The sequence below is a fragment of the Gopherus flavomarginatus genome, chromosome 3 (assembly GCF_025201925.1).
Source record: "Gopherus flavomarginatus isolate rGopFla2 chromosome 3, rGopFla2.mat.asm, whole genome shotgun sequence".
Lineage (NCBI taxonomy): Eukaryota > Metazoa > Chordata > Testudines > Testudinidae > Gopherus > Gopherus flavomarginatus.
In genome coordinates this window covers 5,658,722-5,683,764 of record NC_066619.1, presented here as the reverse complement: position 1 = coordinate 5,683,764, position 25,043 = coordinate 5,658,722, and the positions used below count along the sequence as shown (strand labels likewise).

The 25,043-nt window shown below is 41.9% G+C and overlaps 1 protein-coding gene across 1 annotated transcript in view; it reads right to left on the bottom strand.

The window, feature by feature from the left end:
- Window positions 1–5,219: 5,219 nt before the first annotated feature.
- DCAF12 (DDB1 and CUL4 associated factor 12) overlaps window positions 5,220–25,043 on the bottom strand; it is a 36,128-nt gene continuing 16,304 nt past the window's right edge. Inside the window, exons 5-9 of the mRNA XM_050943623.1 lie at window positions 18,611–18,804; window positions 17,544–17,609; window positions 16,329–16,491; window positions 13,884–14,068; window positions 5,220–11,548 (exon numbers count right to left, since the gene is read on the bottom strand). Coding sequence (XP_050799580.1) covers window positions 11,390–11,548; window positions 13,884–14,068; window positions 16,329–16,491; window positions 17,544–17,609; window positions 18,611–18,804 — 767 coding nt within the window. The 3' untranslated portion in view covers window positions 5,220–11,389. The remainder of the gene's footprint in view (window positions 11,549–13,883; window positions 14,069–16,328; window positions 16,492–17,543; window positions 17,610–18,610; window positions 18,805–25,043) is intronic.

Below are 25,043 nucleotides of genomic sequence, written 5' to 3'. Positions count from 1 at the left end.
AGGCTCCATAGTTACAATAAGCTCAGCTGGGAAATGCACACAACCACTCAGGAAACGGGGAGCTCGGCCCAGGCAGAGCAAACTAAACTGTGTCTGATCTGGCATCTTGGAGTGGGCAGTGGCTTTTTCCATGTGCGAGCGCCCTGGGCACTGTTCCACTGAGATTCATTGCTGTGTAACAGCACCACCAACTGGCAGAGACAAGACACCACATTACACTCAAAAATAAGCTGCGGCTGGAAAATGTAAAACATAAGCAACACTGTACTTTAGAGGCAGCCCTGCCATACCTGGCCTAGGAGCAGGGAGGTAAAAGACTCAGTAGGGGGAGGAAGCAAACTAACTGTGGGCACGGGCCCTGGGTTTGTCCCTTCAAAGCACAGTACAGATGTACTAGGTTCTTGATCTTCATCATCAGAGCTCCCACAGGTGAAAGTGACAATGCTCTCCCTCTGCCTCCCCTGGGAGCAACAGTTCAGAGGGACATGGGGGTTTATGGAACAGAAGTGTTACCACTGCAGGAAAGCAGGCGGGTAGCAGGCATGGCAGTGATCTCTGTCGTATAGGCCTAACTCCTGCAGAGAGTTTTATCTGTGCTCACAAGCATCCCCCATTGATCATTTTATTGTCCCAGCACAGCACAGTTGCAATGGTCAGAGAGAGGTTCTCTGGAAACTGGGGTACAGTCCATACAGCACTTTGGACAAAAAGGAAAAAAAAAAAAAGTAAAGGTCCTGATTTTGAACTGGAGTCTGTTCAAGGGGAGCCAATGCAGAGGGCAATCTCTCAGGGAAAGTGATTCCTGGGCACCCGTGTTGCTGAGTCCGCAAGCAGCTGTGTTCTGAACTAGCCAGGAGCTTTGTCAAGGTGCAGGGCTTTGTTCCTATATATTAAATCTTATGAGACATTTCTTCTGCACAAGTCACCTGGGAAACTCCTTCCGCAGGGTTGGTGGGGATTGATGGGCTCTGCAAGAAACAGCATCCCACCCTCCTCAGCCAGGAGTGGTCTCTCATCTTTTGGGATAGGTAGGGAAACAGAGAGAGAAGGCAAACATGCCTGTAAAGCGGTTAAAACAAAAAAAACCACTTCACTGTGAGAAGGGAAACTGAATGAGAAAACGAGTGCCATGAGTGTGTAGATGCAAACTGTCTCCTGTGCACAGAAATAATGAGCCATGCGCTGAATAGTATCTAGTGGCACAGGCAAGCCTGGGAGTGGCGTGCCAGACCTGCCACAGATCTCAAGGGCCCTCTCTTACATTCTCACCATCACCCTGAAGAAGTCTCTAGAGGTAGTGAAGGCAAAACAGTGGTTAAAATGAAGATTATGCCTGCCTCAAGAGGGTGGGACAGCAGGAGCATAACTACGTCATGTTTATGAAGGTCTTAGAGACCCTTAGATAAGACAGCATGGAAGTCTAAAGTATACCTACAGTATTACTGCCTTTAGGACAATTCCCTTGTGAAACAGAGACTACTCTGCTGCTGGGGCCACACAGGGCATGGGATAGATTCTGGCTGTGAGGAGGGGACAAGAGGACTGCTCTGTAGTGTCCTTGAGATTATGTTCTTCACTATACAGTCATTAAAATGCCACAAGCAGTTCAGATTTATTTCCCCTTGAACAAGACAGGCCAGCAAGGAGTCGTCCTGTTTAAAAGGAGCATGACCAAGACAGTAGGTCTGAAGTTAGATTCCCAGTATGGCACTAATAGCTATTAGGCATTTATACTAGGCTACATTCAGCAGTTAAGCACTACTTCTGGCTCCTAGCAGGTTGTTAATACAGCTAAGCATGGTTGCCCCTGGGTTTATGTACAATAGTGGGGTTAAATAGTAAAGGACACCACTAACTAACACTATACAAATACATTTTATTTAGAGATATCCATATTAAGATGCACAAATACTTTTGTTCACCAATTTCAGTTCACACAACTTCAAGTAGTGGAAAAAAACTGCAGTTAGTTACAATTATTCTATATAACAGGGCAGTAGTAAAAGATCCATTTGTCAGACTACAGAATGGTTAACACTCAGATGAGAACGTACAGATCTATGTATTAAAAAGTGCATTGGTCATTGCCACATACACTAACATGCTTTTCCAAGAGCAACATCTTTCTGGCATGTGGACACAGTAACCCGGTTAATGTGAGATTGAAAATAGTCATCTCTATTGGATTTGGAAATAAATCTGCTAACAAATTTCCCCAAACCAGGAATTAAGAGTTTTGTTCCTTGATCGATACAAGACAGTCAGCTTGCAAACCAAACTTCATTATGCTGTCCATATGATCAGGCAACACGCTGATGACCTAAAGCAGTCACAGTTAACAGCCCATCTTCACCAGCTCTCCTCTTCTATTCTGAAGAGAAGGCTAAAATACTCAACTGCATTTAGGAAGCTGACATGGGACAGTCACCAAATCTTTGCAGCCAGTTTGAATTCTTCCACACAAGAAATAACACCTCATCCCACAAAAAAGAAATATGCAAGCAAGCCAGCTGGGATCACATGTTGCTGGATTCATATTTTTGCGATCCCACATTAAAGTAGAGAAAGAAAGCGGTGCTGGATCTGTAGAGTAACTGCAGTGGATTTAAAATTAATAAAAACACATGGAACCTTAACTTAAAGCATCTCCTTAACACAAGGAAAGCCCAGCAGATTCCATTTGTTATTGATAGCCCCTTTTTTGCATTCAAACAGCGAGGGAGCACTGCACGCTGCTCAAGAAAGACCAACGAGGATTGCTCTATGGATGTTAGCATTGAATAGCAGGAGTCACATATTAAAATCAGTCTTCAGTTAAACTCCTTGCATTGAAGACACAAAGTGAAACAGGCCAACCTTTACATTATACTTAAGGAAATCCAAGAGGCACATTTTGCATTGATCAAAAATAACCTTGATGTACATTGCAACATTCAATGAATTTGGAATCTGAGCCATGAACCTCCAGTGGAAGTGATTTAAACAAAAGTCAGGAACTCTGTTCTAATTCCATTAAGATGAATTTAAACTGCTCCCTCATCTACTTGAACTAGAGGTACCTTTCCAGTTCTCTGCATACAAAGCCTGTCTCCCCCCTCTCCTCTGGCTTGTTTTCTTCTGCACACAATGGAAAAGTGTAACCTCAATGCCTCACAGGGTAGGTCCCAAAAGCATGTCAGGAGAGCTGAGGATGGGAATCAGTAGAGTTTGTACATGTGCAGTGATCCCCAGAACAAGGTGGTGGAAAGTAAAAACAAGCAGATTTAGATAGCCAGTAGTGCAGGAATGAATTGGTTTACAGAGCAGGAATGAGTGGGGAGCACAGCCCTCCAGATCAGAGGAAACCAATTCAGGGAAATATCCAGGGCTGGGGAAGGGAGAGGAAGAGAAAGGAGGGAACCAACTGTAGAAGTTCTGATCCAGCAAAGTACATAAGGGCTTGAAGTAGGTGCTTAAGTCTCATCAGCTTCAGCAGGATGTAAGCACATGCCCCGGGGATTTGCTGAACAGGAGCCCAAGTTAGCAAGCCACGACGGAACACACTGGAGTCCACAGAAGAGCGACTGGGACAAAAGGCTGAATGATGGAGACAAAGCTTGTGGAAGAACAAGAGGGACAGAGCCTGCTGCAGGCTGTTCTGTGAGCAGGAAAATGGAGCAAGGGGATCAGTGCCTGCTGCGTTCTGTGAATCCTGGGGAAGCAGCAAGTCTCAACTGGAATTCTACACCCCCTGCACCCACAGGTAATGCGGGATCAATAGGCAGAGCCAAAAGGGGGAAGCCACAAACAAGGGCTCTCTTCACTATGGCCCGCCAGCAGTGGGAAGAGTGCTGCCCCTCAGCACCCCAGAAATGAAGCCGTTTCCTAAGTCAGGAAAAATCCTGGAAAGCTCAAGTGCAGTAGGAGCCTGGGGAGGAAGGGGTGGGTGGCATGGTGATGACAATCGAAGAAGAAACAGGTGCTTCCCTGCACTATCTTCACATGGCATCTCTGAAGATAGAAGACCAGCCGTTTCCACAGGCAAGCTCCAGCCGTACTTGACTGTCAGATAAGGGATGATGAAGATCTGCAGCCGAACCCCTAGGCCTCCATTGTTCAAGTGTATTAAAATAGCTGCTTGTCTTCTAAAGTAACAGGCCTGTGGAATTCCCCTTGGACAAACTGTGCAATACGTGTCTGCAACTTAACCATACAGTCCAGCAGCAGTCTTCCCCCCCCCCCCATTAATTACTGCAGGAAACTGCCTTTAATAAATAAAGTAATTCTAGCCATTACAATTGTGAAGAAAGCCCTGTGCTGTAACCAGAAGGAACCAGCAATCAGCCTGGAAGTGTGATGTAGCCCCCCAGTACTCCAATGGGGTTTTAACTCTGAAGTGGAATGACAATATTGTTAGCTGTTCCCCTGCTGTTAAGATTGCAGGCAGTGGGCCATCACTTCCCACCTTACTGACCACTGCGTTATGAACTCTGGATGTTAGCATTTCAGCTTCTGTAGAGGTTACCAAAAAAGCAGGAATTGTCATTTCACATGCAGGTAAGTAGCAACAGGTTTACGATGGAGCACAGAGTGGTCTTTCTACCCAAGGGCCACCAGTATTTTTGTACAACTTTCAGTACAAACTAATTTGAATTTTTTCAGACCAGACAAAAACTTGCATCTGACGAAGTGGGTATTCACCCATGAAAGTTCATGGTCCAAAACGTCTGTTAGTCTATAAGGTGCCACAGGACTCTTTGCTGCTTTGACAAAAACTTGGAATTTATTCTTAAAGGTGAACTGGAAAGAATGGAGGAAAAAAAAGTTAAACCATTAAAGATTACAAACCAGAAAACAAGTCAGATTAGGTCTGCTCAGTAGGATCTAATGAGGGTAAGTAGGACCAAATGCTACACTAAATAAGATCTCTAGGTTACTCCGTTTTAGGTATGTGCACATTATATCCACAGACTAATGACCATACATTGACACAGTTGTGTTGGCTTTGTAGGGCTAACAGAAAAGAGGGAGAGACTGAATCAAATTCTACTGAGCCAGAGGAATATTGTGCTAAAGTTCCAATCAGTGACTCATTTACAAGCTCACTGAAGGCAGTGGGATTGGTGATACTCGAGAAGAAATCCACCTTGAACTTCAGATCATATTGAATTTGCAGGGCAGTTAGGAAAGTAATTTTTGTATTCAAATTCAGCACATTGGAAGTCACTGAGAAACAGAACCAACCCCACAAAGCCTTTTTATTTTTGAAGTCACTTTTCAGAGAAGAACAGCTGTTTACGGGATAACTTTCTAGACACTGCGCTGCATATACAAATCAGTTGGTTTCTGCATGCAATCTGCAACTTTCCATTGTTTAATTTGCAAATTGCATGGACAGTTTTAAACATTTAGCCCTCAAGTTAAACACATGAACGACAGAACATTTGAAAAACCTCTACTCCCTTTGCTTAACTGCTTACGTGCAAGTTCAAGATTCTGCACTGTATCAAAATAGTTGAGGCTATAAACTATACCGAAATTTTTTTTGTGCATGCATGCACACAATAGCAACATATGCCAAAGAAACATTGGGTCCTGAACTTAAAACAGAAGCAGGCAAGTGACAGAAGTCATGATATTTTCAATGCACTGGATGTTTAAGTCTATGAAGTGTAGTCTACGTGGAAAAACATTTTAAAAGAACTACAGTTCACTTTAAGACATCCTAACTCCAAGTCACAAGTTGTGATCCCCACATATTTTAAACATCCTGTGTAGTTTGTGCATCATATATATTGACACATATATCATAGGCAAGTGGAGAAGATCCAGCATCTTATGTACATATTACCAAACATGTAAACACTGATGTCTGTACAAGGACTCATCCCAAGACAAAAATCAGTGCATTTGATTTGTGTCTATCCCATATTCTTGAATGTCAAATGAAAAAAAGTCACAACTAACAATACAAACTTGTTGCAACTTCACTGTTTACATCTTAGAAAAAGACAATGATGAGTTTCCGCCAGATAACTTTGCAAAGATCAAGGTACCATAAGAGAAAGGCACGTTAACCTCTGATTGGTCCTTTTTGTTATTTGGATGAATCATAGTGATTTATATACCCTGAGACTGCAGGAGGCCATAATAGGAGAGGAAACCAGGTGAGCAGATAAACAAAAAGTACAAGTTTAATGAGATTTAAGATTCAGCACCTGAAATTTCCCTTCTAATTAAGGAAATCTATCGAAAAGCAGATTCTAAAAATCATGAGCTATCTCCAAGATTTTAGTTTTTAGAGCAGAGAATCAGTGTTTGAAGGGGTACAGACAGGATACTGTACATGTCTCCAAGTGTTTTATATAAACCCATATTTTATTTCAGTCCATTACTGTGGCAATTTGTATACAGTCAATACCGTTTACCCAGATGGTCAGATGCAGCCTACAACTCAGCCAGCCACAGCACTTTTGTTTTACGTTTTACGTATGAATGGGCCGCAGGAACTACAGGTCTCAGCATGCAGCTAGAAGAGAGTTGGTTGAAAAATGGCTTCTGAAGGCCTCTGGAGTCAAGGGACAAAACAGACCAGGTTCCACTCAAACTCTTGAAAACACTGTGGGTTTTTTTGTTTTTTTAAGTATCTACTACAGGATTTTTAAGTATCCAATTTTGATGAGGAGACCCAGCACAGATGCAGCTACAAGAATTACCTAATTCCCAAGCAATAAATTCAAGCACATGGAAAACAGCCAGAACAGATTCCACATAAAGGGCCAATATCAACCCAAGTTTTTTTTTTTTTTTTTAAAACAAAAATCAAGTTTCTCCTTTAAATACAACTTCTGGGTGGTTCTGAGAGGAACACCAAACCTGCCCTCCTTTCTGTGCACACTCCTGCCTGCCCCTTATGCTGCTACTTGCAGACCCAGGAGAACAGCATACACAAACTGCCCCTAGAGCAGAGCAGGGTGTGAATACTTTCCCCTCTCCCCCAAGATTAGGGCATGGGAGTGATGCAACTGACCACCAATGCCACAGTGAAACCAACACTCCATGAACTGCTGTCAAATCCACAAGACAATCTGAAAAAAATAAATTGATCTTTCTGTTTTCAAAGACCTGCAGTTGCTTTTGACAACAGATGCAACATTGTCAGATGGAGATGCAATTTGGGGATGAGTCACTCTCAGAGCTTCTTTGATACCACTGCAAAGAGGGGAGGCCGAAAAATACACATCTTCTCTGGGACTTTGCAGCTACAAACTTCTCACAAGAGCAGCACCTCAGTGAGCAAGGTTTAGATGGAAGTGACTCACTCCTGAAGGTATGAAAACTACCAGTCAAGGATTATTATGATAATGTATTTTTGCATTGACTTCAATGGGTGTTGAATTAGACCAGTCTCAAGTGGGTTTTTTAAATAGCTTAGAAATGTACTATCTTTGGGACCACTGGAACTGGCCCAGGATTAACACAAACTATGAATCTCAATGAAACTTGTGCTTGGTCTGTGGCTCTCCTGAGCTGGGGTGGTAACACGCTCAGCCTCTAACAGGAGGCTGCTTGGTCTAACGTGGCCTCTAGCTCCCTCAGAGTGATGCTGCAGAGAGCTGTGTCAAGCTTCCTTGGCTGGCAGGACAGACTGTGAGATGATGGACTAAGGTTGGAGGGGTTAATAGAAAAGTGGCCTGGGGAATAACGCTGAACTTGATAATCGAAAAAGCTGGACAGTTTAGGAAGAAAATGGAAACGGGTTCTCTCTCATCATGAACACACTGGCTAGTTGCTGTAGAGTTGCCAGTCAGTACTCATGAGTTGGCTACTAGTGGGTCCATCACTGTTAAATAATTAATCTGCTACATTAGAACAAAGTCATATGATGCTTCAAGGATGCCATGCTTTGCACAGCAGCCTTATGAAAAGTGCTGGATGATCAAATAAACTGCTTGAGACATTACAATGCAAATAGGATACCAGGTTAATATAATATCAAATATCAGAAAAATGCAGGTCTGTCTGAATGATCCTTAAGAACCTTATTTTCCCTCAAAGCAACTCTGAGGAAGGGGAAAAAAAGGTCATTAAGATATCTGACTTTGAGCACTTGGAAAAATTGCTAATATACAAAGAAAGTGAGACCACCACTGGGTTTCTGTACCCTATTTTAAAGCTATCGAAATCTAGTCAGGCCATATTCACCCCCAATAGCGTTTCTCTACTGTTGCTTGAGAGATGGGAGCTTTGCCTTCACACCAACTTCCATGGCTGGGCTCACAGCCTCCCCACTGCTGTACCAGCAAACCAGTGACCCATATTTGGATCCCCACATGCTACTATCCCCCCTGCCATGTTCTGGTATTTCAATTTTAAATCTAAAACTGTATAGTCTAGGGAGCATAGTGCAATGGAACAGGCATAGGCTAGAAATCAGGAAACCTAGGTTCTTTTCCTGTTTCTACTTCTGATTTACTGAGAGACATTTGGCAAGTCACTTCCCCTCCCAGCCTGTTTCCATAACTGCTCAATGGATCAAAAGAAATACTTGACTACGGATACTCAGGATCACATCACAGTAAGGCATCCCATCTTGAAGGGACAGCTACTTAAAACACTGGTCTGAAACTTTATAATCTATTACTGTTAAAAGCAACACACGATTACTAAGATTAAAGTATTTCTCAGTTTTCTTTTTGCATTGGACAGCACTGGATGTATATTCCATTTACCTTGTTTGTGTGGGCTTTCCATGCAAGGGAAAAAGTTCCCCCCCAAAACAGAAACAGTCACCAATAGGAATACAACACACTGGCAGAAGGCTCAGGAGCAAATGCAGTACTTGAAACTACATCTCCACATCCCCCTCCCCTCACAATGAAACTGACTAATTTTAAAATTGGTGTCCCCTTAACACCAACACATCTACATTGGACAATGCTCAAATCACCTGGAGAGAACAATTTCCCCAAAGGTTCCAAGTTACAAACAAATGAGTTTTAAATTAACAAGATTAACTATAAAGGGAGTTCGATTTCAAGACCAAAAGGCTTCCTTCAGCATTAAAAAAAAGTATTTAAAATGGTATTAAACACTGTGGACCCAACTTTAACACAGCTGAGCTCTGCTCTCAGAGATGTCAGCTGGAGCCGAGTGCTCAGTGCCTTTGCAAATCTGACCCCAAACAACAGGACCTGCCTGGGAATAAAATACACCCCAAGAGAACGCAGAACATCTCAGTAGAAGAGAGAGTGATCTTAGACTGGATTTAAGACTACTCCTTCACAGAGATGAAATGTCACCATATTTCATGTAGGTTAAATAAATATTTTCCTTTGCATATTTCTGAGCAGAGTGAAATGCTACATCTCTGCCCTGCCAAACAGTCATAAAAGAAACCCCAAAAGCAACAAGTTCCCATCATGGAACTGTGACTAGTGACAGTATAAAAAAATACTTAGAATCTTTACATTCGTTTAACAACGGAAGTTCTGAGAGAACTACTTCATTTACAGCCCTATCATTTAACAGCTACTACTTGGAAACGGCGTAATAAAACCATATTTATTTTTCAATTTTTGCTTTGATGCAGATTTTAAGCAACCAACCCACTAGCAGAAGTTTGGAATGCAGCAGTAAAATTGCTTGGTTTGCAAAGTGATCAAGTCAGGCCTATACTTCAAATCCCAGTGTGCATATGGGACAACCCTTTCCTTAACCCTGACATGCAATCAGAATGTGGAGGGAAAGCCTGCACTTCTACCATGTCTTTTGTCTGATAATCTCAAGTTAGAAATTAAGCCTCAGGTGCCATGTGTGCATATTACAGATCTGCACAGTGAGGCACAGAGACATGAAGTGACAGGGCAACAGCAGCTACAGCCAGGAAGAGAACCAGTCCAATGCTTAACCCTGTGCTTTAGCCACAAGACCATCTTTTCTCGTCAGAATTGCACAATCCCTCCATGACTGAGCCTATATTTTGTTTGCGAAGCGTATCCAGACTGTCATCCTGCACTCACAGCTCCTGGTGAAGTCCAAAGCAGGACTTAACAATAAGCTAGGTGCTCGGGGGGGGGCGGGGGGGAGAGTTTCCTATAAAATCTAAGTGACAGCCTGTGCTTTTCTTAACATGATGAGTTGAACACGAAGTCTAGCTACCTCGTAAGTTTCAAACCTGCATTAAAAAATGAAGCCTACAGTCATTAAAGAGGAAGACAACTGTATTTGCTAATAGCATCAAACAACTGCATATGCCACCCTCCTTCCAAAGGTCAGGAGGAAAAAAAATATGAACATATTAGCATAACATCTCCCTGCCCATCAACTTTAATAGCAGTAACTGGCTAGCAAAAACCATTCCTGCCAACATTACTCACTGTTGGTGGGAGAACTGCAAGAGGGGAAATGTTAAAGGGGGGGGAGGGAGGGGGAAGTCTCCAGCATGAAAGAGGTGTGTGTGTCTTTAGGCAGACTCCAGGTATCTGGAGTCCTGGCTCCTCCCTGCCATCCAGCCCCAGCCACCCAGAGGACCCCCAGCTACTCTGGAAGTTAATCAGATTGAATTAGGTTAGCCACCATGCAAATCCATCTCCTCCTGGGATGCCATTTCCCTTAGTGCCCGGCTGCAGTCCACCATCCTAACAGCTGTCATGTCACACAATACCGCCGCTGCAGTACAGACAGCCTACTCTGAAGGTCCAACAACCTTTCCAACTGACACTCAAGATAGAGAGAGAAGGGGTAACAAGAGACAGTCATTTTGCTCATGCACTGTTGGGATGCCAGGCTTGGGGGTCCTTGCTACACTCTGAGCTAGGTAAGATGTTACTGGTGGTGCTCTGTTCCTGGGTTCCAATGCACATGGTTTCGATACATTTTCCTTTATGCATACAGTGTCATTAGACTTGTACTTTAAAAAAAATCAAGCTAGGCCTGAGCCAGGCTCTGCAGATAAAGGAGTAGCTTATCTCATAAATATTTTTAATATTTTTAATTACAAGTAGTCCTCACTCCAGGTAACGTAACCGACACAAAGTACCTGCATACACACAGCCCCTGGACTTTCACAGAAAGCCTGGCAGCAACCACTCTATAAGAAAGGAATCCTACCGCACAGCAAAGTAGGGGGCATATGGCTGAGTTAGCCTATATGGGGAAGAGTCACTTGGAGTAAATACAATAAAACGGGATTTTAAAAAAACCCTTCATATAAAGGATCAAGGAAGTTAAAGCAAAATCTGGTTCAAAAAAAGACGTACAAAACTGTTGAAGACCAACAGAAAAAAAACTCTGCCAAAAATAACTTGCATTTAAACCAGAAAACAATGTCATGACACAATTTCTTTGTTAAAAAAGGAAAGACAAGGTGGAAATCAGCGTCAAGATGGGCATTTGGGAAGAGTTCTCATTAGCTCCAGAGACCAGCGTAATTCCCGTGGAGTCCTGATGGAAGGGGACCTCCTGCCACAAAGAGTTTCGTTCCAGACGAGTCATAGCAGTGGGTGTAAACAGCATTTGCGAAGAAGTTAATGTCAGAAAAGTAATTCCTCCAGGTTTCATCATGATTCTGTTAAAGGAAAGTTCAGATCAGTATCGCTGCAAATGAGCAAAAGAGGAAATCTTCTTTCACAAAAGCAAAATTTAGTCTTCATAGCCTGAAGAGAGGCTTTTTGCATTAATGATCCCTGGGGTTTATGCAGATAGGCTAGAACTGGGAGACAGCAGGAACATCCCGCAGTCTGTTTGATGGCCCAAATTTCCTCAGAAAGAACACTGGGGGGAGGGGAGGAAACTAAGGTTGGAAATCTCATTTATAAATCACTCAGACTTAATTTAATAACTAGAACTGAGAGAGTCTATTACTTTGTACTGAATAATTTATATTATGGTAGCACCTAAGAACCTCAAGCAAGGATCAGGGTTCCCCCCTCCCCATACAGATGATGGTCCCTGCCCCTGCACAGTTTGAAAAGGGTAGATGTACTAATCAAACAGGAGCAAGTCTGAAAACCCTATACAATTCCACCAATACTGTGTATTTCTGGTCTCAAATCATCAGGTTAGATGATGTTTTATTAAGCAACAGCACAGCCTGGTGTATGCAGTGGGTACGCCGTATGTAAGGGTATAATGCAGTTAGAGTATAATACGTTATTTGACAAGTATAAAAGAGAGATTATGGCTTTGGAAAAAATGCTGTCTGTGTCTCGACTTGTTCCACTTTTTTCATTTCAGCTCTTATCTTGATCCCTCCTGAATGCAGATATCTAATCTATGCCCCCGGGACTAAGTTTTCTAGACCACAAACAAATAGCCACACAAATATGACCACATAAAATCTGCTTTAAGTGTGTGTAACTAACTTTGCTGTACCAATGCTCAACATACAGGTCTATTTCTGAGATTTCAATGAGAACTACAAAATAGAGTATGAAGTTTGTCATTCAGTAGCAGTTATGCAAAAGTTTTGCTAGGAGAATTTTTGTCAAGATTGAGTAATTCAAAACTGGCTCACCACATTGTGCTTGAGCTTTCATAAAGAGAGTACTTGTAAGTGAGGGACAGTTATGAGCAACTGAAGAATAGGAGTTAGGCTGAAATCAAATGTTAATTCTTACTAGTATGTGCTATATTTCTTTGCACCATCCTTTCCCTCTGCCTGGTCTAGGATTGTAAGTTCTTCAGGGTACAGAATGTATCTTAGATTTACAGTTGTCATAAACAAATAGTTAAGGGTTAATAGAACAGGAGTACTTCATGTTTCTTTTGCCTGTAAAGGGTTAACAAGTTCAGTGAGCCTGGCTGTTACCTGACCAGAGGACCAATCAGGGGACAGGATACTTTCAAATCTTGAGGGAGGGAAGTTTTTGTGTGTGCTGTTAGTGTTTGGTTGTTGTTCTCTCTGGGTTCCGAGAGTGACCAGATGTGCAACCAGATTTCTCTCCAATCTCCCTGATACAGGGTCTTATAGATTCAAAAGAAGTAGTACTAGGTGATAAGGCGAGTTAGGCTTATGTTTGTTTTCTTTATTTGCAAATGTGTATTTGGCTGAAAGGATTTTAATTTGTACTTGTATACTTAGGCTGGGAGGGTATTCCCAGTGTCTATAGCTGAAAGACCCTGTAACATATTCCATCTTAAATTTACAAAGATAATTTTTACTGTTTTTTCTTTCTTTCTTTAATTAAAAGCTTTTCCTGTTTAAGAACCTGATTGTTTTTTTGTTCTGGTGAGACCCCAGGGGACTGGGTCTGGATCCACCAGGGAATTGGTGGGGAGAAAGGAGGGAAGGAGAAGAGAAAGGTTAATTTTCTCTCTGTGTTCGGATTACTTTCTCAGGGAGAGTCTGGGAGGGGGAGAGAGAAGGAGGAGGGAAGGTGAATTTTCCTCTCTGTTTTAAGATTCAAGGAGTTTGAATCACAGTGATCGTCCAGGGTAACCCAGGGAGGGGAAGCCTGGGAGAGGCAATGGTGAGGGAAAGGGTTTTCCTTCCTTGTGTTAAGATCCAGAGGGACTGGGTCTTGGGGGGACCAGAGTGTATCAGGCACTGGAATTCCTGGTTGGTGGCAGCGCTACAAGTACTAAGCTGGTAATTGAGCTTAGAGGAATTCATGCTGGTACCCCATCTTTTGGGCACTAAGGTTCAGAGTGGGGGGTTTACAACAGTGCAATACAATACATTGAAAATATAAAGTGCCATTTGCTAAGAACTGCAACAAGTTAGAGAAGTGTTCCTAACAGGTCGTTATTTCTGAGGAAAGGCTAAAGGGATTTCAGTCACTGAGAGGGTTTCAGTGAAGCTCATCTGACACTTATAGTTCTCAAAAATCACAGAATTAACTCATCTGCCAGCCCTGTAGCATCCCTATATAGAAGAGCTTCAACAGCTGCAAGCTACTCACAAGCCAGCCTTTCCCGGTCGTCAACTTTAAAATTTCACTTCCTCCGAGTTTCTGTTTTTGTCCACGGCAAGTGTGATTGGGCTTTTCATCCAGGAACCTTTGGGCTCGGATGTCATAAAACAACAAGGAACCCTGCCCTGTTCCCACTGTGATAATGTGCTCATAAAAGCTCACTGACCGAATTCCTGTCAAAGAGAAAGGAATGTTACAATCACATTCAAGAGGAGATGCATGCTCTGGCTATGCAGTGGTGGGTGCTGCTTTAGGGTTTTTTTCCCTGTTACAAGAATGTAATAGTAGGCAGATTATTTCGTTTCCCTTTAACTGTAAGACAGCACAAGTCAGTTCTAGTTATGTTACAGAAATCACAGCTGCTATTGCAAATATCTTTCCCTCTCCCCACAAAGGATCCGATCCAGCTCCCATTATTTATTTATATCGGAGTAGCGCGCCAAGGAGCCCCACTCAGAGCAGGGCACCCTTGTGCCAGACAACAAACAGAACCAAAAGATGGGCTCTGCCCCCAAGGGCTTATAATCTAAGTGTAAGACCTGAACCAGAGAGGCAGGTACAGACAGGGGGAGCACAAGGAAACAATATGGAAAGACTTCCTTCATTTCAGTGGCAGCAAGAGCAGTCCCATGATGACTGTGAGGGATATCATATGCAGATGTACTAATTACTAGGAAGGAGACTGTCCTTTAAGACTCATCTCCCTGTGTTCAAAACATCACTTAAAAAAAAAAAATCTAGGTTTGTGCCCTGAACTAAGGGTCATTTAAACTGATCTGCTTTGGGGAAAGAATTTACCCAAACAAAATTATGTAGCATTACTTTGTTATTAAGGTCCAGTCATCACTTCACTATTTGCTGTATAAAGACTTTGTTTTGTAGATCCACAAAAAGAAACCCAATAAACCAGTGAAGATCCAAAAACAGTTTCTGCCACCTTCTTGGTACAATACAAGCAGCTTATAAAGCATGCTACACTTTGTTTAAAATAAGAAAATTAAACATTCAAAATGGAAGTGAAAGTTGAGTGTAAATATGCTTGCTCCCGTCCAGCTATGCCAAACTGCAGTCTAATTTAATTCATCCTAACCAAGTGGAATTAAAAACAAGAATTTGTGCAATAATGGGAGAAAGGCGCTAGAAATTACATGTACGAAAGAATAGCCTATAGTTAGCTAAGGAGACTATGACAATATGTCAGAGCAAGTTATAGGCATCTGTTTTACAGGTTACAAAGATTTGGGTTTGGCAATTCAGTGTGCAAGTGGGTCTGGACTCTGTATAAGGCAGCAGAGGCTAGTATAGTCAGTAAGAGATCAATTACTTGGACTAGAAAAATAGCACAGGGGAGTGCCCTTTTATTTCTGTTACTCTGAAGCTGCTCTTGAAGAGCAATCCATCCGAGTGCTCACATAAGGGGAGTAAGTGAAGATGAATGCATGCAGAGGACATATGGTCTCCAAACCAATTCCTGCATTTATAGCTTTTATCCTTCTCCAATCACAAGATCATTAGTACCGCACTGATTCTCCCAGTTTATCAGGAGGCTGTTTTAGAGCACACTTTGGAAAATGGCACTTTAAATTGGTTCATAAGGGGATCATTCAGCAGCAAAGAGCTGTTGGCCAATATTTTCAAGCCTGGGTGCCTAAAATTAAACCCACAGTTAGTGTAGGATTCAACTCAATTAAAATGGCCTATTTTCAAAGGTGTTAGGCGTCCACAAATCCCGCTGAAATTAATTGGTGCTACAGATGTTTAGCATCTTTGAAAATAAGGCTGCTTATCCAGGTGCCTGAATATGGATTTAGGCATTAACTTTCAAACCTGGGTACCTAACGTTTTCTTCACTGTGAATAACCCAGAACAGTACAGAAGTTTACAGTTAGATTATTTACATTTGGCTCAACTTAAATTTTGTAAGAACAAGATTTTATAAAAAGTTTAAACCGTAGAAAATGTTTCCTTCATGGCTTTAAAATTCTAAAAAACCATTCCGTTGCAGAGTTGAAACTCAGTAATGTAGTACAGGGCATGAAGGTGACTAAACAGTTATTCATTGGCAGCACACACAAATGCAAGAAGTAAACAGAGTACCAATAGTTACTGAAAATCCAATATATTTGCAATCTACTGCATTATTATTAACAAGCATCCCCTTTAAGCGTAAAAGTCTAAACAGATAAATTTTAATTTGACCTGATTAAAGATCGAGGTGATTGCCTCTCTCCCTTACCTTCAGAGACACTGTTTTAATCTGTTTCGTGTGGGAAATATTAGTGCAAAGTTTAAGTTTACATATATTACTACTGATCTGGGAAGTTCACAGGAAAAGCCTTGATATTTACTAGCCTACTGTATTTTATTGCAGCCCTGACTGTTACCTTTTTGGAAAGATCAACAATTTGAAACTTCACTTCAAAGTTTTCTTACCACTGCCTCGTTCTCTGGAACAGACGGATTTAACATTGTGGGAAGGTTGCCTTGGATCCAGAAAGGAGACATGTGCCTGAGATCCTACTGCATACACTGACCACTCCTGACCATAGGCCAGACACACATTCTCCCTGCAGTATGGCAACTTGGTGGAAAGTAGCTGGAAATAAATGGAGAGAGAAGTCAACTGAAAAATGTGTGGGGGGAGGAGTGATTGAACAAAATCTAAACATCCCTGAAACCATATTTGAGGAAACTACACTTAAGCAGTAACATGGACTTGGAAACTTCTGGAAGAAGGTAACTATTTGATCTTTAGGGCAAAGAGAGAAGGTAATGCCACTGGATGGAGAAAAGCTGGAAACTGCAGCTCCTGGAGAGAGGGGAAGGGAGAGAGACAGGCATTTAGACCATGCCCACATGTAGAAATGGTACTGGTTTAGCTAAAGACTGGTTTTAAACAGGCTTAGTTAAACTGGTACAATTCCCTGTGTAGACACTATTGCTTCAACTTTGTTTAAATCTGTTCCTTATTAATTTAACCTAAATTGAAGTAAGCCTAGTTTAAACCAAACCAAGCAGCAACAGCAGTTTGCACCAGTCTAAACCAGTGTGAAAGTACATCTTACCACCATCTCTACACTACAGGATCTATTTTGGCATAGCCCCTTATCGTAGATGCAGCATACACCGGCAGAAGAGTTCAGCCAGCACAGTAATACCACCTCCCTGAACAACATTAGCTATATGTCAAAAGCAGCACTTTGTCAGCATAGTCGCATTTACACTGAGGGTTTTGCCAGCACAGCTTTGTTGGCTAGGATTTTTTCCACACTCTTAGCCAACACGGCTGTGCTGGTATAAATTATAAATGTAGATCAGGCCTAAGTTAAACCAAGGCAACTTCCCTGAATATAACTAACACTAGAACAAGACAAGTGAAAGCTCCTAATTTGTCCAAGATTAGTAAGAAATGAGGAGCTTCCCTCTCTCAAAAGGGAAATAAGTACTCACATGTCGAGCGCTCTAACCTCATAAACATTATCTTTGCTATGAAACTTTTCAACCTTCAGATCAAGGTTTTGGGCAAGTGTCTTACAGATATTGCTGGAGTCTATTCAGATGCATTCTAAGGAAACTGACAGAGTAGGAAGCAGCCTTAACTGATAGGTTAACTATTGAAATTTAGCATAAATACACAAGAATGGCAACCTTTGATAGCGTGTGCTCTGCTTTCCAAAGATGAAAGTACCCATCCAGGGACACAGCTCCTAGCTCCTAGAAGGAAAAAAAAAAAAAACAGAACAGCTTCCATATGATATACATTTGTACAAATAAATTTCAATGCCAAGCAGCTGTTTAAAGGCTACTTTAATGACTTGAGTTCAACTTATAGATGAACGCTACCTGGAACTGTTGATGAATCTGTACAAGATAAGTCTTAATTGCACATTGATTTCAGCAGAACACAAGAGCATGAAGGGTATAGTGGGGAAACACCAGAAGTGAAATGGAAAGCGTACAACCAAACAGTAGCTTAACCAATACAAAACCCTTGTTCAATCAAGTGAGCAACCCTTAGAAAATGCACTATGAGTTAGCATTGGCAATTCTCAGCACCAGCACCTAAAGCAACACGAGGCAATAAATATTAAGGAAGATTGTATATATGCATTTCAACAAAAACTTAAAGTCTTGCATCACACGAGAGAGAGTCTTTTAGAAGCCATATCCTCCTCCCTTACAATTGGTATTTAGTTTCTAAGATACATTTTCACATTTTTACAAATACCAAAAAGACAAGCTCAGCCAACAAAAAATGTTGAATTGTCTACTGTTATGTCTTAGGAGTCAAATCACTTAAATGTGCATTAGCTGGCCACTGGCAGACATGCACTGATCAGTAATAACCATTTGTACACCAGTTAAGAGTGGGGAAAGGGTTACCACCAGTGAGCATGGTCCCAACTCGTTTAGTATTTTGCCTACTGTATTTATTATATAGACACATTCCATAGGCCAAAAAGCTTAAAACCAGGAAACCCACAGGAAAACTCGTCCTTCCAGAAATACATTTTATGTTTGCTCCAGTCCCTATCTGTTTGTTAATGGCAGAGACAAAAGAACAATATCAGAGAAGGGGAAGACAAAAGAATCTGCAAGCAAAATATAATGCAGATGCAGTTAAGTGATTCCAGTCTAATTTTGTATCCAATTGTACAAACGGAAAAGTTACCATTTTTCACTCCTCTCAGGTTCCCTGTTTCCCTCTTACTGACCTTGTTCTTATTGTTGAATGCCAGTGCTCGGACTTTACAGTTGTCTGGATTGGTGTTCTCCTTGGGGATATCTTTCAGTGCCCTGTGTGTTATGTGAGCATAGACAGGGACTCGAGAGAGGTTGTGCCTGGCATCACTTTTAGTCAACACCTCTTCTGTCACTTCCCAGAGACCCATCGAGCCATCCCGGGAACCTGAATAGAAAGGACATAGAAGCATGTGTTAGGCACGCAAAATTTCCCTATTGAAGATGGAACTTCAGTCAAGCAAGTAAGCCATGGCCCTGACAAAGGAAGAATAAAGTGCTGTTAGTTTAATCTAACTGAACATATTGTTGGTCTTTCACTATTAATAAAGACTAATAAAAGTATGATATCTGAAAGCAGTCAAATTTAGAAAGATAATTGGGCTCATTAAAACTTGCCAATGGCTACATACATTTTAAAGCAGCTAAATCAAATCGAGCTATTCTGAGATCTACAAGCAGCAAACAGGAGCATCAAACTGGAGCTATCATCTTCAGAGAACACACAACTAGCAGCAGCTTAGAGGTGGCTAGAACAGCAAGGTCTAGTCTACATAGTTGCACTGGTTTAACTAAAGGTGCATTTTCAAATGGGGTTCATAGATATCAGGGTTGGAAGGAACCTCAGGAGGTCATCTAATCCAACCCCCTGCTCAAAGCAGGACTAATCCCCAGACAGATTTTTGCCCCAGATCCCTAAATGGGCCCCTCAAGGATTGAATTTACAACCCTGGGTTTAGCAGGCCAATGCTCAAACCACTGAGCTATCCCTCCCCCCAAATAGGGGGCACAATAGGTCATATACTGTATTAAGAGTGATCTTGTGTGGGGCGCAGAGGCTGTGCCACTGGGCACAAGAGACTGGCAAAGTCATCACAGGTGTTGGGACCCAACCTAGGACTCCAGGAGACACCATCATACATCTAATCATGATCATTGCCTGAGCCCATCAGGGTGGTGCCATATTCCTATTCTACAGCTTCTCCCTACCTAAGATCAGATTGGCTGAGTTCTCAAATTAGGACTATCTATGACTCCACCCACCATGGAAACTCTCTCTCCAGCTCCTGGAAAAAAACAGATCCACCCACTAACTATCAAGCCCTTGCCTTCTTGGCACATCAAGTAAATGGTCACCTTGCCCTGTCTCCTTGCACTACAAGCAAACAGAAATTCATTAAATTTCTCAACTGCCTCCTTCAGCTTCTAAACAAATAAAATACTGCAATGCAAAAGGCGTGTGGGTTACACAAACAGAAATCTTAGTTTGCTGTTACTGTGTATTTCTGAGGGCAATGCAGGGGGAGGAGAAGGGAAGGGAGTTATGTAACAAGGAAGAAGGACCAGAGTACACAACCAGAAAGGAGCAACAGTGTCAAAGCAAACAGTGTGGGAAGAAGGGACAGCATTCTTCAGAGTGCAGCCTGTAGCACTCGGGAACTGGGGAAAAACTGCCAGGGCTGCAGGTTGTAAACCAACCATATAGGAATATTTCCTTTTTTAAAGTTTTACTAGGCCTTGAAACTCCCCTCAGCATCCCAGTCGAGAAAGGCGTAAAGCAAGGAGATACAATTTCACTGAAACTATTTACTGCCTGCCTTGAAATGGTTATGAACAAGATCAATTGGAGGAGTGGTGTTAATATAAATGGAGAACGATTATCTCCTCTCAGATTCGCAGATGACATCGTACTAATTGCTCAAAGCACCAACCAACTGCTACGAAGACTCGACAAGAAAAGCAGTCAGTTCAGTCTGAAAGTGAACCACTGCAAAACGAAATACATGCAATCAGATGTCTTACGAAATACCCAAATAACGGTAACAGAAGAAATTGAAGTAGAACAGTACGTATATTTGGGCCAAGACATGAATGGAGAACTCTCCCGAAGGATTCAAGCAGGATGGAGTGCGTCTAATTCCATCAAGGACATCCTCAAAGGGGAAAAAAAACACACGACAAGACCACACATACAAATATCTTCAATTCAGCATGCTGCCAGCCATGCTGTATGGCAGTGAAACGTGAGCACTGACGAACAGAGAAGAACAGCGGCTGTCGGTAGCTGAACGGGCAATGGAAAGAGCTATGTTGGGAATTTCCCTTCTGGATCATATCCCAAATGAAATGATTAGAGAATACAGCGGTGTGAAATATATTGTAGTGGAAAGCAGATATAATAAGATATGATGGGTGGGCCACGTAGCACGATTCACGGACAATAGGTGGACCGCAGTCATTACTGAGTGGTACTCCCAAGAACAGAAAAGACCACCTGGTCGGCCTCCAAGAAGACGGGAAGATGACATTAAATGTTTCGGATGAATGTGGAGAAGGCAGGCAAGAATGCGAGAAGAATAGCGGATGTGTTCTGATCCGCGCAGTCTTAACAACAGCTGAAGACCGATCGATCCAGGTGATTAGGCATATATGAATTTTAACGTTTAAAAAAAGTTTTTTCAAGCTGTTTGGTATATTGCCAGAGATAAGTGTTTAAACAGATTTAGATAATCCTTACAATTTAATTATTTTCCCTACAAAACTGGGTTTAGAATAAATTATATAATTTCAACAATGGTACAAACAGCTGCAGCAGGAGGAATCTTTCATTTATAACCTTTCTAATTTTTTTTTTTTTTTAAAGGCAGTGCACTGAGTAACACTCAGTGAGAGTGTAACTTGTGTTTACCATTTTGTTTTAGGGCCCAGCTTAGATATTAAAGGTCATGGATGTCCATCATCTGCAATGTCTGCAACTTCAGAGTCAACTGCTGGTGTTATCAGCAGTGCTGCAACTCAACTACATCACACAGTAAGTTACTTATATCAGAAAGACTCTCTTCAGCATCCAGTAAAACTTATGGGTGAATTTGTGATCAGGACCAGCTGAACTCCACAGGTGAAAAAGTTGCTACGTTATTTATGTAATAACTTCTCCCCTTTTTTTCTTGTTGAGAACACATATTGCATTCACATGATTCAATTATTATGACCAGCCCCACCCCCGCAGAGCAGACATTGCTGGACACACTGTGGGAGAAGGAAATTGAACTATGTGCAATAAACCTTGACAGGAAAAAAAAATAATTAATTAAGTCTTGATGAGTGGAGTAATGTACATACTAAAAATGTACAATTAAGAATCTGAAAATATTAAGCTATACAATTGCTTATATAAATGTATTACATTACAGTGCACCCTCCTAAGTAGCAAAAAGATATACCAAATTAGCATAAAGGCTCTATTGACTTGGAAATCCACATATTTTAATGGTCATACCAACCAATGAGAATGCACCTCTCTTTAGAAAACAAGCACAAATGGAAAAATTAATTAAAACTGATGATTTAAATAGAGGCTTTCCACTTGATAATTTAAATAGTCATTTAAACAATGAATTGAAGTCACCTTGATTTAAATTAGTCCACGCTGACACTAGAGGAGCACAGTGAGTATGGGTCTGGGAGCAAGGAACTGAGTTCTTATTTCCAGCCCTGAGACCCAATCCCTCTGGCCCTTGGACAACTCACTTCCATCTATGCCTCAGTTTTGCCATCTGTACCTCCCCTTCCTTGCCTCTACAATATGGATAATAACTCCTGCACGGTGTTCATGTGTAGGGCAATATAAATGTTTAAGAAAATTCATAAGAGCATTAATGGCAAAGTCTGAAATTTCACAGTTTGCATGAAATGAAGTTTACAAGTACATTTAATAAAATTCATTCCGTCCTTAAAACTAAGTAATTCTTTGTATTATAAACTTGCAGATGTTTTCCTTTTTTAAAAAAACGTCAAAGATCGCAGTGTGGGGATGGGGTGTATTTTCATGATTTCTGTGCCCTCTGTGAACGTGTGGTTTACAAAGGGCTCTGTTCATGCAAGTGTCCCTTTGAAGCTGAAAAGAGCGAGACTCAATACCCCTCGAAATTATAGCCTTTGGTGTACACTCTTTCATTTTTAAAGTATAAACTGGATTCTGAGTCATCCAGACATGGCAGTATCCCAGCATGACATCATTGGCTCAGCATATTTTGTCTTTTACCGTCCAATAAATTCCACCAGCTCCCACTAATGCTCATTACCGACAATCACAGCGAAGGGCTCCCCAGTCACATTTTATGATACGTGTTCTACCACTCAATTAATTTATACGGTCATGGCTTTTAAATGGAGCATAATCTTGTTTGCTATGGAGATTTAAAATTCAGTAGCACCCCCATTAATTTCTAAACACTCTGACACTTTAAAAAGAAGCTGTTCTTTTTACTACTGCTAGCAGAGAAATGCGTCACTGTATCTTGTGGAACTGGTTAGCCCTGAAGCCAAGGGGAGAATTCCATTTGTCACCCTAGGCTTATAAGCATCATCTAGAGAATTATTCATCCTATCAGAAGCTCTTACCAAGGAAGAGCCTATTGTTCGCCTACAATGGGAGACTTATTCCTCCTTCAAAACTGCTTTAGGTCAAAAGAGATTTAGTTTTGTCTATGAACTCCTTGAATAAGACACTCCACACACTTGGGCAGAGGTTGACTCTTGCGTCGTTACTGCTGGTGTTTAGATAAAGTGACACGGAAAGTCAACCCTCCAGCCCTCTCTGGAGCAGGATACAAAAAGGCCTCCCCGGAATGTTCACATGAGACATCAGAGGCTGGCAGGCCTCTACTCCCAAACTGGGCGAAGTGACTGGCAATCTGACCTGACCTGCAGTGGGACCAATAGCTCCTTTCCCTGAGAGGGAAAGATGTTTAACCTGCCTCCCAGAAGGTGGGGTGAAATTCTGCCTTCAGTTTCTCACCTACAGAGAGGCATGTGGTAACTCCTCTCCCAGCTTTATTTCAAATATTTCTGCTTCTCGACTTATGGCAACATATAATTAGTTTCATATTTGTAGGGTTTATTAATTCTCCTTCTGCATCGTTTTGTCCTTGGCATTTTCTGCACCAGGACCCACAGGTAAACAAACCCTCCAGAACATACTTGGCAAGCTGACTAAAATTTTAAATATAGTATTTATGCGTGGATTTGTTTGTTGCCTTAGTGACATGTCCAGACAGCAGAACCTATATGCCCCATGGCCACATGCCAAAGAGCCAAGCTGAAGCATCACATGGTATAAGTGATGTGGCAAGCTCACTTCCCCTGAATGCACAACAATGAAGCTATGTGGGGGTAACAAACAAGGTAAAACGATCATGTACTAGGTTTCCTGTTGCTCTGCTGTTCCCTTCTCTCTGGCTACGTCCAGACTACCCGCCGTATCGGCAGGTTAAAATCGATTGCTCGGGGATCGATATATCACGTCTCATCTAGACGTGATATATCGATCCCCGAGCGCGCTTATATCGATTCCGGAACTCCATCAACCCCAACGGAGTTGCGGAATCGACAGGGAGAGCCGCGAACATCGATCCCGTGCGGTGAGGACGGGTGAGTAATCCGATCTTAGATATTTGACTTCAGCTATGTTATTCACGTAGCTGAAGTTGCGTATCTAAGATCAATTTCCCCCCCCCGTAGTGTGGACCAGCCCTCTCTCTCCACCAAACCTTCTCAGTAATATCTGTTCTTTTCTCCAACTTTACTAGCTTGCTTTTCTTGAGACTCTTCCTTCCCATTCTGTGGCCACTCTCCTCTCCCCTACCCCGCAATCTAGGCTCACTGAAGGCTGAGACCAATAGTAAAGGAAAGTTATAATCAGCTAAAAAAGTGTGAAAGCAGGACTCATCCTGCAAGACCAACGCTGTTCAGAGTTGACTCAAGATTGAAAATAAGCAGCTTTAAGAAGCACCACTGAAGCTGCAGGTGGTTTTGGATGGAGCTGCACCCACAGTCGAGCCCAAATCTCCCTCTCTACATACAAATGAATGGTATCCAATATCTAATGATTACAAAGAGATTTACTAAATGATATTAAACCTTACCTACTAAAGGAGCAAAATCAAGTACTGCACCTCATTGTTCAGTGTTGAAGAGAACATGTTCCTGGAGACTTACCACCTCCACAATCAAGATTTGCTTTACTTTATTCAGTTTTCCAATGACAACTTCTACAATAAGCATGGATATGCAGAAACTTTCCCCAGTGGGATACATTCTCTTCCTGATGCACCTAAGAACTAGGTTAGTGGGATTTAAAGGCACTCAGTATAACTACATGGGTGTGGAGTTTTGAGGTTCTTTTAAAAACACCATTTAATTATTTCATTGCATGTAAAGACTTTTGCTGTCTCTAAAGAGTTTAGATGCAGACCTGGTTGAGAGACATCCACATGCAATTACACACACACAACATTTAGGCTCCCACTACACTTCAGGTTGAATCATGTCAATTCAAGGCTGTCCCTCATGGTTAGAAGTATCAGAGGGGTAGCTGTGTTAGTCCGTATCTGTAAAAAGCAACGA